Genomic DNA, 17644 nt, shown 5'->3' on the forward strand with positions numbered 1-17644 from the left:
AAGGGCGGTGGGCTCGGCACTGAAGCGCTCATCTTCGTCGCCAATTTGTTGGGTGTGTAATCAGGCAGCGGAGGCGACGTCTGGGTTCAACACTTTATTTTAGGCTTTACAGCGGAGCTCCATCTTGTTCTCGCTCTCTACTTTCTTCTTCTCCTCTTTCTCTTACCCAGCCTCATTAGCGACACCCCTGGTCTGACAGGGTAACAGCATGTACTAATTTTCTTCCCTTATTATAGAACCTTGTAACACAACACACTGAATCCAGCAAATGTGCCTATTTTAGCTTGAATCAGTCAGTTAATAACAGCCCTGTAACAATGAGCCACTGGTATTGAGTAAATTATGTAGAAAAGATCATTTTCTTTCTTGTGAGAGCGTTGCAGCCATGCATTCTCTATGATAAAGCCGGGCAAAGGTCATCAGATTAATGAGAAGGGCAGAAGGAGAAGTGCTCTGTTATTAGTGGTGAAAAGTTCAGAGTTTAAAGTGAAGAGAGAATTTGTGAATGACAGGAAGTGTGTAAAAGTGATCTGATTATTTCAAAGCAGCTCTTGTTTTGTCTGATAATGCAAAAACTTTTAAAGATAAGATAAGATAAGATAAGATAAGATAACCTTTATTAGTCCCACATGTGGGAAATTTGTTTTGTCACAGCAGGAGTGGACAGTGCAAAAGTTATGAGGCAAAAATTAGAATACAATAAGAATAAATACAGTACACAACTGTACAGAATAGAATAAAATAAAATACTATATACAGTAGAATAAAATAAAATAAATATACAATAAGATAAAAATAGAATACAAATACTATATACAACTGAGTAAAAATACAACGATGACAGAAAGGATTATTGCACTTAGTATTATTGCATATGTATGGATGTGTGTGCTTGATCAGTTAAAGTCTTTATTATGGAGTCTGACAGCAGTGGGGAGGAAAGACCTGCGAAATCTCTCCGTCCCACACCGTGGGTGCCGCAGTCTCCCACTAAAGGAGCTGCTCAGTGCTGTCACAGTCTGCTGCATGGGGTGGGAGATGTTGTCCAACAGGGATGACAGCTTAGCCGCCGTTCTCCTGTCACTCACCACCTCCACTGGGTCCAGAGGGCATCCTAGAACAGAGTGCAGAGTAACATCAGCTGAGTCTCTCCCAAAGATGGTAAAGAAAAAAAGATTAATGTAACTGTAATCCCTATAGACATGGTTACTAGTATTTTCTTGTTTTTTACCTTGTATTATTATTTCCGACACCCCTTGAACACACTTTGATTTTCCGTAGTTCAGTGAATGCAACAAAAGCACGTTGCTGCATTAAGCTAGGCAAAATGGAGCAAGACACCCAAGAGCAATTAACAAGCTACACAGTGAGTCTTTCGGTATAAAATAAGTGTTATAAAGTATTTTTTACAGTCTCTAACTTAAAGTTATGTACTTTTCAGAGGCCTTTATGTGTTTTACTCTCGACCAAAACCAGGCAGAGCGTGTGTTTGTTTCTTGGGAACTCCGGTGAGTTACTAAAAATGATAAGTTAGCAGGAAAATCTATGCTAATTTTACATGTGGTAACAACTGCAACAGTGAAAATTCTGTATTGTCTAAAAAAAAACAAAGCTAAAGCCAGTCGGAGTACTTGAATTGTGTGTGAAATGGAGTGTCGTATTTTATTTTATTGTCTATTTGATTGGGCATCTTCACAAATGCGCAAAACTAATGCAGGATGCACTTTTCTTTTAGCCATAAATGTTGTCCAGTGTTTTTTTCTGCACTTTGTCATTTCAGTTATGGGTTGATTCATGTAAATACGTTATGTAAAACTACTTACGTTACAAACATTTCATGATGTGATTACATATGCCTTAAAAAGGGGTATATAAATACAATTGATTGTAATGCTGTAAAGCAATACAAACCCTACTATACTAAGCAGGTGTTACATAACTAAAACATGATTTCAACAGCACTGCTCAAGAAAGGAACATTTCACACTGACAGCCTAATAAGTACCAGGGAGACTTTCATTTTCCTTCTGTCAATAAAGACAATGTCGATTTGCCTTTATCGCCGTCTGTTTCTGTGTGTCCTCATGAACTGCTTTTTGGTTACTTTTTGCAAGTTTGATGATTCAAGTTCACCAGTTTGTATTTTTTACCCTTTTGGAGATTTGGATTTTACATTCACTTTTTATTGGTTTTTATTTTATTCAGTTTTGTTTTGTTTTTTTTAAACCATTTGTGTTGCATGTTTGACACTTAATAACTGTGTGTGCTTGTGTTGTATGTTCATGTATTTCCTCCCTAGCGTTGGTCCTAAAACCAGGATTGATCCCACGTCACTGCGTTGTTAGTCAGTTTTCCTCATGGCTGAAGCCTTGGACAGGTCACATCAACACCGTGGTGAAAAAGGCCCGTCAGCGTCTCTACCACCTCAGACGCTTGAGAGACTTCCGACTGCCCTCCAAGGTGCTCAGGAACCACATCAGTGAGTTCATCCAAATCAGAAATGCTGTCTTGGAACAAGGACCAGTCAATGCGATCAATACACCCCTGAAGGGCAACACAACTGTCTTTTGTCCAGACATTAGTCCACTTGACACAGGCCATCTCCCTCCTAATCACAGATCTGTAAGCAGGGAGGAGGTGAATAACATTGTGATCCGAAGAACCTGGTGCAGGTCTGGCCACAGACTTATATGCCCCCTTAATTGGTCCATAACACAAATCCAGCGTTTTGTTATGCCTTGTAGGACAAGTGACATATTGAAAGAAATTGTTCAGTGATTTCTTAAGATTACAATTGTTAAAATCACGAAGAATAAAATTAGGAGCATCCGGAGAGTAGGGATGGGTACCGGTATCCGGTGCCATTATGGCATAAACGGTAGTAACCAGACTGATTTATGATTTCTCAGCTTTATTTCGGTGCTTTTTTTCCCCCCCTGAGATGTGATACACTTGAGATTCTAGCCAATCATTTTATGTTTCCAAGGATAGTAGGTGGGCCCAGGCTAAAATGACCAAAGAAAAAGTGGGAAACAGCTGAACATGAGAGGTTTTTGGACAAAGTTTGTGTTTTTTCCATTGTTTAAGCACTGCTTCCAGCCAAGAGTGATACCATTTCTTCACACAAAAACTCAGTAATCCTGTGGTAGAAAAACATTAAATTGTGTGTCATACTGTAAATCACATGATCAAACACATGATTAACCCTCTGTTGTAGAAAAGAAATGTAAATGTTAGCGCTGCGCAGGTGTATACCGGCTCATCATCCACATCGGCACCAATGACATCCCCAAACAGCAATCTGAGCTGCTGAAGTTGGACTTCCTCGAACTCTTCAGCCTCCTTGGTCAGTTGCAGGTGAGTGCTTTTATCTCTGGGCCCACCCCCACCTGTGGCAGAGGGATAGGCCGTTTCAGCCGGCTGCTCAGCCTTAACACCTGGCTTTCCTCTGCCTGTATCTCCCACGGCGTGGGTTTTATTAACAACTTTGATGCCTTCTGGGAGAGGAGGCATCTTTTTGGGGCAGACGGGCTCCACCTCAACGCCTGGGGACGCCGTTTGCTGTCTGCCAATTTGGCATTTGGCGTACAGCACTCCCGCACATCGCCACTGTCTGCCACTGACTGATGTTCCCCTGGTCCCAGCTCCTATATTTGTTCCACTTTTAACAGTAATACACAAAACTCTGGACTCGGACCTCTCTCTCCCACAGTCAACACAATACCCGTCATAATCACAAACAGAGAGCAACAGAATTATCATAAATCCAGTAACTCCAAAAACATTAATAACCTCCGGCCTCTTCAAAAATATCAACATCCATTCAACTCTATTGTCAATAATCCACCAGTCTCAATCAGTATGGCACTTTTAAATGTACGCTCTCTGTCGAACAAGTCTTTTATTATTAATGATTTAATTTTAGATAATAAACTTGACTGTTTATTTTTAACTGAAACATGGCTGGGCTCGGATGCACCAGTTGTTCTCACTGAGGCCTCCCCACCAAATTTTAATTTCTCTTTTTCTATTAGAAGTGGTAAGAGAGGTGGTGGGACTGCATCTTTAGCCAACAACACACTCACCACCAAACAAATTTTATTTGATCATTTTACCACTTTTGAATTCCACGCTATTGTTTTCAGCAGCCCTCCAGTTTTATCTGTCACAATTTATAGACCACCCAAAGACAGCGTTGCTTTTATCAAGGAATTCTCAGAATTTTTAACAAACATACATTCAAAATATAATATGATAATTTTAACCGGTGATTTTAACCTGCACATAGATAATCCTTCTGACCCTGCAACAAAAGAATTCTTAAACATTCTTCACTGTTTGGATTTTACCCAGCACGTCACACAGCCGACTCACAACAGAGGACACACTCTGGACCTGGTCATCACCCATGGGCTGTCCACCAGCGTGTCCTCTGTTGTTGACTTGGCTGTCTCTGACCACTACTGTGTGGTTTTTTTTTTCTTTTGCCTGTCCCGTTTGGCTCTTTTGCCATCAGAATTGTTGTCTAAAGGCAAAGAAAGATGCCCAACGGATTTACTTTACCAAACTGACCATCCCAGCCTTGCCGTAATGGTCCATTTGATTCACCTTTTATTGTTTATTTTATTTTCACTTACTGAATACGGGACAGACTTGACTGGGGGAAAGAAGGGGAGAAAGAAAGAGGGAAAGAGAAACAGCTGAGAAGAGGGACGGGGGAGAAGGGCAAAAGACAAAAACCAACAGAACGGGCAGAGAAAAAAAATGCATCACCTGGATCACCTGCTGAGAAAGAAAAAAGAAAGCAAGCAGAAGAGAACAAGAGTAATAGAATAAACAACATCACAATGATATATGGGAATATGACAGTAAATACTAAATGTTAAACATTATTGTGCAGCACATAAGATCAACCGAACACAGTGTGCTTTGAGGTAGGAGCCAAAAAGGGTGTAGTTTGTGGGTGTGATCACCCGTGTGTACACCTGTGAGCATGGACGCGCTTGTTTTTTGTTTTTTTAAAAGGTTCCTTCATGTAATAATCTGCTAGAGGGTGTGGGGGGGCCACAGCCCCGTCCTCCAGGGCGTGAAGCAGGTGTGTTTTTTAACATCACCGGTTTTATTCAGCGGGAGACCTCGGTGCGAACTGTGAGGAGGCGCTATCTAACCTCTGAAGTGGCTGCAAATTTTACCAGGGTTTTAGTCAAATGCCCCCCTGTGATTTTACCTGCACCCTGCGATTTGATTTTTAGTTATTTTAACAGCAAACTGAAGAAAAGCCTTGACTCCGTTGCTCCACTCACCACCAAAAAGATTAACGTAAAACACGTATCACCCTGGAGAAACGAAGAAGTCAAAAAACTCAAAAGAAATTGCAGGGCAGCAGAAAGGAGGTGGAGGAAAAATAAAAATACTATCAACCATCAAATATTTTCCGAGCAACTTAAAATGTACAATAATACATTAAGGAAGTCAAGAAATTCATACTTCGCCAAAATAATCAGTAATAACAAAAATAATCCCAAGCTCCTCTTTTCCACCATAGATCATTTATTTAACCCTGATTTTAAAAGCTCCAAAAGAACCCCACAGACTCGCTCTGTGAGCAGTTTGCAGACCACTTCAGGGGAAAAATCAGCGCCATCAGATCTGATATTTTATCTAATCGCGATATGATTGTAAACACATCTGAGGGCTCGATTGTACCTGAGGAGACACTGGACAGCTTTGTCCTGGTTAATGCTGAGAACTTTCAGAAGGTTTTCTCCACAGTGAGACCCACCACATGTCTTTTAGATCCAATCCCTTCTTCACTCTTTAAAACACTATATGGATTTTTTGAGGCTGAGCTTTTATACATGATGAATTGCTCTCTTCAGTTGGATGTCTTCCCTGCTGCCTTTAAAACGGCGGTGGTGAGGCCCCTTCTGAAGAAGAGCAATTTGGATTGTAATGATTTTAATAACTACAGACCTGTATCCAACTTACCATTTTTAAATAAAGTCTTAGAAAAACTTGTTTTTACTCAGATTACTGATTTTCTCAATGATAGACAGATCCTGGAGATATTCCAGTCTGGATTTAGGGTGAACCACAGCACAGAGACTGCTCTCCTAAAGGTTTTAAATGATCTTAGATGTAACTGGGACGCCCAAAAGCTCTCAGTCCTGGTGCTACTGGATCTAAGCGCAGCCTTTGATACAGTAGACCACGCTATTCTTTTAAACAGACTAAAACACATGGTGGGCCTCTCTGGTGCTGTACACAACTGGTTCACTTCCTATCTCTCTGACAGAACTTTTATGGTGAGTATGGATACATGCTCCTCTAAGATCCATAAGATGACATGTGGTGTGCCTCAAGGGTCGGTTCTAGGCCCTGTACTTTTTAATTTGTATATGTTGCCTCTCGGCAGTGTCATCAGGAGGCATGGAGTGAACTTCCACAGTTACGCTGATGACACGCAGCTGTACATCTCCGTGTCTCCTGATGACACCAGACCAATGGATGCCCTTTTTAACTGTATCTTGGATATAAGATCTTTGATGGCAGAAAACTTTTTACAGCTTAACCAGGACAAAACTGAAGTTTTAATTGTCGGTCCTGAGGCTCAGAGAGAGAAACTCTTGTCTAAATTAGAGGCATTTTCACTATGTCCTTCGCTACAAGTGAAAAACCTGGGTGTTATTTTTGACTCTGAGCTTGGTTTTATCCCACATGTTAAACATGTAACCAAAATTGGATTTTATCATCTAAAAAATATAGTCAGAGTCCGCCCTATTCTCTCTCGGGCCAACACGGAGATGTTGATGCATGCTTTTATTACCAGTCGCATTGATTACTGTAATGCCCTGCTCTCTGGTCTTCCTAAGAAGAATATTTCAACTTTACAACTCTTGCAAAACTCGGCAGCTCGTGTGCTGACGAAGACCAGAGGGCGGGCCCACATTACACCGGTTTTAGAATCGCTGCACTGGCTCCCCGTGTGTTTCAGGATCGATTTTAAAGTTCTTTTATTGGTTTTTAAATGTCTTAATGGTCTTGGGCCTTCTTATCTCTCAGATCTGCTTTTATCATACAAACCCTCGCGGACCCTGAGGTCCTCTGGTACTGGCCTTTTGATTGTCCCTAAAGTCAGGACACATACTCACGGAGAGGCAGCTTTTCAGTGGTATGGTCCTCGTCTGTGGAACAGCCTGCCGGAGGAGCTCAGGGCCGCAGAGAACGTACATGTTTTTAAGAACAGGCTCAAGACCCACCTTTTTAATTTAGCTTTTACTTAGCGTTTATTTATTTTTTATGCTTATTTATTCTATCCTGTTATTCTATTATTAATTTAGGATTTACCTAATATTTTTTTGATTTTATTCTTATTCATTTTTTAATCTTCTTACTCTATTTATATTTATATTTATATTGTATCCTGTTCTTATTTATTTTATCATTTTACCCTGTATATATCGTATTGCGTCATATCTCCAGTGTTTCCTCGGAGGGCGCTCTCTGCACCGGGGCTGTTATTGACCGTGGCTGCTGGGTCTCTGGGGTTCTCTCAGCCTGGTTGGGGGGCTCCTTGGCCTCCCTCCTGCTGTGTGCCCAGCCCGGAGGCTGCGGTCTGTGACCGGCTCCCGGTGCAGACGGCTCTCTGTTATAATGTTTCCTCACTTGGCTCATGCGAGCCCAGCCCAATTTTTACTCTTTAAGTGTGCGCGTGTGTGTATGTGTGTGTGTGTGGGGGTGGGGGGATATATGTGTATTGAGAGTGTGGGGAGTGAGTTGGAGGGTGGGGTGGGCTGCTTTTAACTATGTAAAGCACTTTGTGCTACATTTTTTCTGTATGAAAAGTGCTTTATAAATAAAGATTGATTGATTGATTGATTGATTGATTGATTGATATACACTCTTTCTCAAAGTGACTTCTGTGAGCAACACAAGGTAATGAATAACACACTGCTGGTAAATTCACAAAGACACAGAAAGTGGCAATTAAAAGGTTAAGTCAGCACAGCCCAAAAGCTCATGCATCCTGTTGCTGTCATCTTTCTGCTCCTGTAAAAAGAAACATACACTCAACAAAAATATAAACGCAACACCTTTGTTACTGCTCCCATTCCCCATGGGATGGACGTAGAGACCTAAAATTCATTCCAGATACACAATATAACCATCCCTCCCAAACAGTGGTCACAAATCAGTCCAAATGTGTGGTAGTGGGCACATCTGCTATATTGAGATAATCCATCCCACCTCACAGGTGTGCCACATCAGGATGCTGATCTGACATCATGAGTAGTGCACAGGTATACCTCAGACTGCCCACAACAAAAGGCCACCCTGGAATGTGCAGTTTTGTCTCACAGCAAAATGCCACAGATGCCACAAGCAATGAGGGAGCGTGCAATTGGCATGCTGACAGCAGGAATGTCAACCAGATCTGTCGCCCGTGCATTGAATGTTCATTTCTCAACCATAAGCCGTCTCCACAGGCGTTTCAGAGAATATGGCAGCACATCCAACCGGCCTCACAACCGCAGACCTCGTGTAACCACACCAGCCCAGGACCTCCACATCCAGCAGGTTCACCTCCAAGATCGTCTGAGACCAGCCACCCAGACAGCTGCTGGAACAATTGGTTTGCACAACCAAACAATTTCTACACAAACTGTCAGAAACCGTCTCAGGGACGCTCAACTGCATGCCCGTCGTCCTCATCGGGGTCTTGACCTGACTCCAGCTCGTCGCCGTAACAGACTTGTGTGGGCAAATGCTCACATTCGATGGCGTCTGGCACGTTGGAGAGGTGTGCGCTTCACGGATGAATCATGGTTCACATTGTTCAGGGCAGATGGCAGCTGAGAATGTCCCAGTTCTTGCATGGCCAGCATACTCACCGGACATGTCACCCATTGAGCAGGTTCGGGATGTGCTTGACCGGCGTATACGACAGCGTGTACCAGTTCCCACGAATATCCAACAACCTCGCACAGCCATTGAAGTGGAGTGGACCAACATTCCACAGGCCACAACTGACAATCTGATAGACTCCATGCGACGATGTGTTGCACTGCATGAGGCAAATGGTGGTCACACCAGATACTGACCGGTTCTGGGTCCCCAGACCTCCAATAGCGCAAAAAACTGCACATTCCAGGGTGGCCTTTTGTTGTGGGCAGTCTGAGGTACACCTGTGCACTACTCATGATGTCAGATCAGCATCCTGATGTGGCACACCTGTGAGGTGGGATGGATTATCTCAATATAGCAGATGTGCCCACTACCACACATTTGGACTGATTTGTGACCACTGTTTGGGAGGGATGGTTATATTGTGTATCTGGAATGAATTTTAGGTCTCTACGTCCATCCCATGGGGAATGGGAGCAGTAACAAAGGTGTTGCGTTTATATTTTTGTTGAGTGTACATACATACATCCACCCTTTTGTCACTGGGTGGAGGTGCAATCTTGCATACTGGAGTCAAGTCAGTCAAGCTTTTGTCTCTCCAGTCAGCTTTTACCAATCAGTCAGTCAGTTCCCCATTTTTTAATTTTCACTCATTCATTTACTCATTGATTCTTTCTTTTGCTGATAGTGGAAATTATTGTCACATTTCGTTTCCAACCTCAGCAAAACGACAACATTTTGAAAAGAAAAAGAAGAATTTTAGACTGGATTACCTCGCTGTATCCTTATAGAAAAAGGGACTCGCTTCCTAATTGTCCCAAATAAATGACTTTCTCCTGAGCCCATTCTAATTTTGGAGAAACTCACTTTGCAACCGTTCGCAACAACATGTTGTGTAGTTCTTCCTATTGAAACATTTAGATCTGCTTAGATGACAAAGAATATTGAACAAAACTTTCAGTGCACTGTGAAAGTAACAAAATAAAAAGAATAAAAGAAAAGAAAGGAAAGGAAAGGCCTTGTTAAATCATGACACGTGTTCTTCATTTCAGGGGGATAAATCATACCAAACCTAATTGGCAGGCTCAACTTTGTAACATGAGACAAATCATCAGCCAGTTTAATCTCAAACATTCATCCAATCAGCCACACCACACACAACATACAGCATAACCCTGTTGTCTCATCACATAATAAGTTTCTTCTCATGCAGTGTTGGTCAAGTTACTTGAAAAATCAGTAACTAATTACCAATTACTTCCCCAAAAAAGTAATCCCGTTACTTTACTGATTACTTATTTTCAAAAGTAATTAATTACACCTGAATAGGTGATAAAGCGATAGATCTTTCAGCCCAATTCTACTTTTTCTGCAATCCATCATACAAAATGTAATCAAATGGAAAAGTCTCTTTTTAAAACTTGTTTTATTAGTTTTAATCTTTTAACTTTATGCATCAAGCAAAAATTTAATTATATGCACCATTCTCTGACTGGAAGAAATTTGTTTAACATTTAAACCTATTTTCTGCACGTTCCAGCACATAAAATAAAATATTTTTTGTGATTACACTCACTCTTTCAAATAGATGCAAGTAAAACACAGCAGAAAATAAATAAAGTCAAAGACTAGCAGTCCTGTTGCTCTATTTTCACCTGTAAAGCAGGACTACGGTAGGCGGAGGTTTACCCTGGTGCAGGTGTGCCGCAGCGGTCAGTTGAAGAATCCGCGAGTTTCTCTGTGAGTTTCCCATTACGTCGTAGCACACTCGGTGCTTGCTTGGAAGTTTAGGGGTTTTTCGCTGTAAAAAGAAGTTTTCTTCCCACACATAACGGACGCTAATGTTTTTGTCACTTTTTATGGAATCAAACTTAAAGTAAGGTCAGTACTTCCACGCTTTAAACGCTGCACGCTCATACTCTCTCTTGCACTCGATATAGGATCCATTGTTGATCTGCACACAGCTGTTGTCACAAAAGTCACACTCGCTTAGGTCACTGTCATGAGACATTCTCGCAAAAAAAAATCACGGTTTTAGTAACGCAGTAACGCAGCGTTCCTACAGGAAAGTAACTGTAATCTAATTACCGTTTTTGCAATAGTAATCCCTTACTTTACTCATTACTGTAAAAAAGTAATCAGATTACAGTAACGCGTTACAAGTAACGCGTTACTTGTAACAAGTAACGTGTTACTGCCCATCTCTGTTCTCATGTAACCAAATGTGTGCCATGTTAAAACTTATTCACCCACCAGAAACTCAACAATCATGCAAAACTCCTCATCAGCATTCTGTTTTCTCCCTATGATGCAATCATCTGTCCTCCTATAATATTTAATCCACTAGTCTACGTATCACTTCCATCTTACTGAGTGACTTGGACAAGATGACAAACAGAATCTCATGCTTAAGATGCTGTCTGGTCTTCATGAGTGTCATTGTATGTGTATATGCATGTAGGGTTAGTATGGTTAATGCATTTTCTGCTTGTGTGTGTTTTATATACCTTTCTCATTTTGTGGTCCAAACTCCTTCACAATTTTCCCACTTAAATCAGTTTCCTTTTTTCCCAGGATTGCTAACCCAAATTTTGATTTCCCACACTAAACGACAGCCTTCCTCTGTGTTCTCACCTGCTCCTCTCACTCTTTGCAGTCCAATGGCAAACAGTTCTCTTCAGCTTTGTCCTGTGTCATCCTCACTGTCTCATCTTGCCATTCCACTCCAAAAGTGGCAAATGTCACTCAGACAGTCTCCTCAAAAGTCATCTTCACACACAGTGAAGTTGCAGCTTGCTGGAAACGCATCTCCATCCATCCATGATGATGGGGTTTTCTTACTCTCTGATGCCGTTTGTACACACTGCTGCTGGACCTCTCTCAGGACTCTGTTGTTGTCTCTTGGGCTGCTATGAATTGTAGATGTGCTGTGCTTCTGGAACTGCACTCCTTGTCTTCAGGCAGAGGTTAGCTTCCATGGAGCTTGTTTTTTCAGGGTGAGGAACACATGGGAGTTAAGCTGTAAACACCACTCAGCCAAAAGCTCTGCCTCAGTGTTTCCTAATGATGTGAAACCTATAACTTTCTTCCAACTGCTGCATGTGGAAAATTGATCCAGGTCTGCTTTTCACCTGAAAGTGACAAACTAAGACATTTTCATTGTTCTCCTCACTGCTTAAACAACACACATCTCTCTCTCTCTGGTTTTTTTTTGGAACTCTCCTTTCTTAAAAACAGAAAGTGGCATTACAGTTGTTTCAGGCTGAGAAACACCAAACACTTGCCATGTTATCATTCATATTTCGTCCACACAACTATTTTTTTCTTTTTTGTGTCCACTGGGCAGGTGACCTGCAGAATCATGTCTTCCCCAGTTCGAGACCACTTCACTCACATACTTTCACACCTCTCTGTAACTCACACACACCATGACGTCAGACACAATCACCTGCTTTTCGACAAAACAAAAACATGATGCTGATGTTACAAAAGTCTCACACACATGAATCAGGATGCAGAAAAGCTGTTGCCCATATGGGGTGCCAGGAAGAAACTAAACTCATGGATAGCTGCATGCTTGAGATGTCATAGCTCTGTTTCCCTCCCCTCTGATAAGGTCAACCAGCTCCTGCTCTGAACATGTGTAGCTTGCTCATCAGCTTAAAAGCGACTGCATACAAAATGACAATCAGACTCACTCACGCAGACCACGTCTGGCCCGCACACGCACACAAAATAGACACATATGAGCTGTCACCACTTTCAAGTACAAAGTTGTTATGAAGTCTGTCACAATCCCCCCTTTTTTCCCCTTTATTTATTTATCCTTCTTATTTCATTGTACTGTATATTGTTACTCTTATTTGCCTTGTATGTCTACTGTACAAACTGAACTGGAATGACTGACTGTTTGCTTTATAATTTCAAATAAAGTTTGGGGAAAAAAAGAAAAAAAAAAGAGTGACTGACTCCAGGTGAATATCGCCAACAACAATAAAAATAAGGTGTAGAAGATCTCCATCTCGGCAAAAACCTCATAAAAAGTTAAAACCACAGTTAGGAACAGAATTAAAACAAAGTTAAAAACAAAAAGAAAACGCCAGTAAACACCTGCTGCAGGTCGCCACAAGAGCAGCACCCCCTTCTGGAGGACTAATATTTCACTGAAAAATATCTGATATGCATATCAACATAATTATGGATGATTATAAAAAACACACACATAAAGAAAATACATCAAAAGACAGATTGTATTATATTTATGTATCAAATATGACAAAATGCAGATTTTACAGAAGTAAAATTATCTCTAGTTTAACCCTTTAAGACCTACCCCAAGTCCGCCAGAGCTTATATTATATTTTTACATGCTGTAGTGCCATTTTTGGGAGCATTTCAAGTTGCTATACATCAATACAACTGTTATAGCCCAAATTTTCATAATATGCATGCATTAAGGGCATAGTAATTACATAAATTGCAAAAAGTGCAATAAACTACAAAAAAATTTTTAAATCGTTTTTGTTTTTTTAACATATATTTCTAGTTAGAGAAATTTAAGAGGCTTATCCCTCTAAACTGCAAATACAAAAAAGTTGCACAAAATAGTTTCCCACCATAGGAAATTTATTTTAAGTGTCTTCATAGTTTTATTTTTGAAATACACCAATTTTTATATACTGCAGGAAAAACGAAAACAAATATTACAGTGCAAATTTGCAAAAGAGCAGCATGTGCATCACAATAAACTATTTCCAGCAGTGCAATATGAGTCCTAAGCATCCCAGAAACGATACAGAAAGTCATAAAGTCAAACACAACTTTTAAAAACACCAGTATAGGCTCATCAGGCCCTGATGGTAAAAGACTACATTTTCGCGAAAATGACGTCACTTCCGGTTTCCGGCAGGTCATGGCGGACATGCGATAGTTCGTGGTGATGTCTATTCCAACCTAAGAAGTGTTACGAACAACTGATTGGCTCGGCAAAGCGTGTTTCTGGAATATTATGTTTTTGTTGCTGCAAGTGCTTTTTATGCAGTTTTTGCAAAGCTATATGTGGAAGGAAACTGTGACCTAGGACAAGCTGATGGCATAAGATGTAAGTACAACTCCTCCGGTTTCATATGCAAAAAAAATTATTGCACTAGCTTACGTGGTTGCAGTTCTACAGGGATTTAAAAGTAGTTGCGCAAAACGGAGCATGCCGCTCTGACCGGTTTTAAAGGGTTAAACATTTAATTAGCGTTCTGCCTGCACAGAATGGATAGTCAAACAAATTGAATAATCATAAATACGTATCCCTAGCCCCATTTTATATTTATTACTTTATTTTTGTATTATCATTATTTTATAATTATAGCACTATAATATATAATAAAGGAAGGATTCTGGATCAGCACCATGATGCAAACTTGTGGCCATAGTATATACAGTATAGATTTTTTAAATTTATTACTAATGATATAACGTTGGTGAGAGTTTTTAAGTGTGGATAATTAAATAATACATTAATCCAATAGCAAATTTCACCTTGCTCTCAGATGGACAGCAAGTGGAGAGCAGAGATGGACAGTAACGCGTTACGCGTTACTGTAATCTGATTACTTTTTTCAAGTAACGAGTAAATAAAGGGATTACTATTTCAAAATCGGTAATTAGATTACCGTTACTTTCCTGTAGGAACGCTGCGTTACTGCGTTACTAAAACCGTGATTTTTTTGCGAGAATGTCTCATGACAGTGACCTAAGCAAGTGCGACGTTCATGACAAAAGCTGTGTGCAGATCAACAATGGATCATATATGAAGTGTGGGAGAGAGTATGAGCGTGCAGCGTTTAAAGCATGGACGTACTGACCTTACTTTAAGTTTGATTCCATAAAAAGTGACAAAAACATTAGTGTCCGTTGTGCGTGGGAAGAAAACTTCTTTTTACAGCGAAAAACCCCCTAAACTTCCAAGCAAGCACCGAGTGCGCTATGACGTAATGGGAAACTCACAGAGCTGCCATATCCTTCCACTGACCGCTGCGGCACACCTGCACCAGGGTAAACCTCCGCCTACCCCACTCCTGCTTTACAGGTGAAAATAGAGCAACAGGACCACTAGTCTTTGACTTTATTTATTTTCTGCTGTGTTTTACTTGCATCTATTTGAAAGAGTGAGTGTAAACACAAAAAATATTTTATTTTATGTGCTGGAATGTGCAGAAAATAGGTTTAAATGTTAAAGTAATTTCTTCCAGTCAGAGAATGTTGCATATAATTAAAGTTTTGCTTGATGCATAAAGTTAAAAGATTAAAACTGATAAAACAAGTTTAAAAAAAAGGGACTTTTCCATTTGATTACATTTTGTATGATGGATTATGCAGAAAAAGTAGAATTGGGCTGAAAGATCTATCGCTTTATCACCTCTTCAGGTTGTAAATCGTGTTTTTAAAAAGTAACTAAGTAACTAAGTAATTAATTACTTTTGAAAATAAGTAATCAGTAAAGTAACGGGATTACTTTTTGGGGGAAGTAATCAGTAATTAGTTACTGATTACTTTTTTCAAGTAACTTGACCAACACTGGTGGAGAGTGATAAATGAGATGAGGAGATGGAAGGAGGAAGAGCGGCACAGAGTGAGTCACAGACAGAGCCTAGTTTATTTCCCACAGTTGTTTCAATCACTTGCTTTATGATTCCAAGCGCTGTCACCAATCTTTGCATTTTGTTATCATCTAATAACACTTGTTTAATCAGCTACCATTTCTCCTATGGACTTTTTGATGTCTACAGTTTCAGATCAACACAAACCTGCCCTCCAGCACAATCAGCAGCAGGAGCAGCAGTAACCCCTCAACAGCATCATTGTAATATATAGGTAAAATATAAGCTATGTTTGCTTTGCGTAGTCCCCACCTGATGACAGTGATATAGTATGATGCAATTCCATATTAGATTCTTGATGAATGTGGGTTGTTGTTATTCAGCCTGGTTCTATGTGCCCCTTTTTTTAAAAACTTTGAGCACCTGCCCTTTCAAACATCTCTGCACAGCCCTGCTGAACTTGTGTTTTGACCGGACTTCGGGCTCACAGATAGGAGGATGGAGGACAAAACAGATGGTGTAGAAATAAGACCATGCTCTGTCCAAACATGCTTTCGAGCTCCTTGGAGGTCCTCCTCTGCTGGCTGAACTTGTTCCTGGCCTTCCTCCAGGGGCTCAAACACAGAGTTTACAGTCAGTCAGCTGGCTGTTCTACTGTTTGTTGACCTGGAGACACATCACAGCACAGCAATCAGGCTTTCTACGGCAATTCTATCCTATCCTCAAATGAAAAAGGAGCAGCTTCACTCTCAGCTACAAACGTGCTCAGTACCTGACGATAGAGATGAAGACCAAGGATCATGAGTACAATGACCAGCAGGACTACCAGTGTGATGACAACACCTTTAACAACATCTGAGTGTGTGGGATCTAATAAAGACACATTCACAGTCAACAAGCATCATTAAAGAGATAATTCATTCAGTCAAGGCCTCTGGATGTCTGGGGCCTGGATCTCCTCCATGCCTGCTTCATGCCCTGGTGGATGGGTTTCTGGCTCCCCACACTCCATTTAACAGATCGTGGATCAGTGTGCTTGTATTAAAAAGGTTTTTCCATTTAACAGATCGTTAAATGGAAAAACCTTTTTAATACAAGCACACTGATCCACACAGGTGTGCACACGGGTGTTCACTGTTCACAGACACAAACAACATCTTTCTTGGCTGCTACCTCAAAGCACATTGTGCGCAGTCGGACCTGCGTGCTGCACAACAACATTCAATATTTAATATTGACTAGTGATGGGAATTCCGGCTATTTTTAGTGAACCGGCTCTTTTGGCTTCCAACCGGCCTGTTTGTACATGCTTTGGAGTTTTTACACAATTTGGAGTTTGTACGTGCTTTGTCTCTAGGGGCCAGCGTAAATATACTTTTATTTATTCACTCAACATAAAATGTAATAAATAAATTATAAAATACAAAAACCAACTATTCACATTTCAACTTTTAACTATTTAAATTTCCAGCTTTTTCCTTTTAAACAAATTTAAAGCGAAACAACACAAAACACTGCAAACCACAACACAATTAAACATCAATTAAAATATTCAAAACAAAAAGAAGATGTATATTCTCTGTCATATGGACCTGCATGAATAAACTTTCTGAATCCTTTATAGTAATCATCCACAACTATTTTCAGTTGTGGATGATTACTATGCCTTTCTAATGTGATGTTGTTGTCCCTGGCTCTCTTTCTCTCTCTTTTCCTCCCGCTCTGTTCCTGTGCTACTGCAAGTGTAACTACTGCCCCTCCCCCCTGTGAAGCGAAAAAAAGTGCGAGAGAGAGGGTGAGAGAAAGAAAAAACAAAACAAAAAAACACGTCGTTCACTTCAAAGATCCGGCTCTAAGAGCTGTTTCGCGATCGACACATCACTAGCATTTACTGTTATTTACACTTAGCATGATTATTGCGATGGTGCTGTGTTTATTATGTTGCTCTCTTTTTTTGCTTGTTTTCTCTTGTTTTCTTTTTTTTTCTCTCAACAGGTGATCCAGGAGGTTTTTTTTCTTTTTAAGTGTCCTTTCTCACTTTCCCTGTTCTCCTCTGTTTTTCCTTCATCTTTCTTTCTCCCTGTCCTATTCCCCAGCCATGTCTGTCCCATCTGTAACAACTGAAAATAAAATAAAATAAATCCGTT

General features: G+C 40.5%; 1 protein-coding gene and 1 long non-coding RNA gene across 2 annotated transcripts in view; one reads left to right on the forward strand and one right to left on the reverse strand.

Annotated features, from left to right (window-relative positions):
* Nucleotides 1-4136: 4136 nt before the first annotated feature.
* Nucleotides 4137-5312, forward strand: LOC146570362 (uncharacterized). The gene is made up of 2 exons (XR_014892989.1): nt 4137-4465; nt 5096-5312. It is a non-coding gene; the product is annotated as an uncharacterized LOC146570362 (long non-coding RNA).
* A 7840-nt stretch (nt 5313-13152) lies between these two features.
* LOC146570363 (scavenger receptor cysteine-rich type 1 protein M130-like) overlaps nt 13153-17644 on the reverse strand; it is a 214491-nt gene continuing 209999 nt past the window's right edge. The window contains exons 8-9 of the mRNA XM_085279424.1: nt 16270-16367; nt 13153-16163 (exon numbers count right to left, since the gene is read on the reverse strand). Coding sequence (XP_085135550.1) covers nt 16149-16163; nt 16270-16367 — 113 coding nt within the window. The 3' untranslated portion in view covers nt 13153-16148. The remainder of the gene's footprint in view (nt 16164-16269; nt 16368-17644) is intronic.

The sequence above is a fragment of the Mchenga conophoros genome, linkage group LG7 (assembly GCF_057382185.1).
Source record: "Mchenga conophoros isolate Kocher_MC1m ecotype Shallow Benthic linkage group LG7, M_conophoros_male_GT1.1, whole genome shotgun sequence".
Classification (NCBI taxonomy): Eukaryota; Metazoa; Chordata; class Actinopteri; order Cichliformes; family Cichlidae; genus Mchenga; species Mchenga conophoros.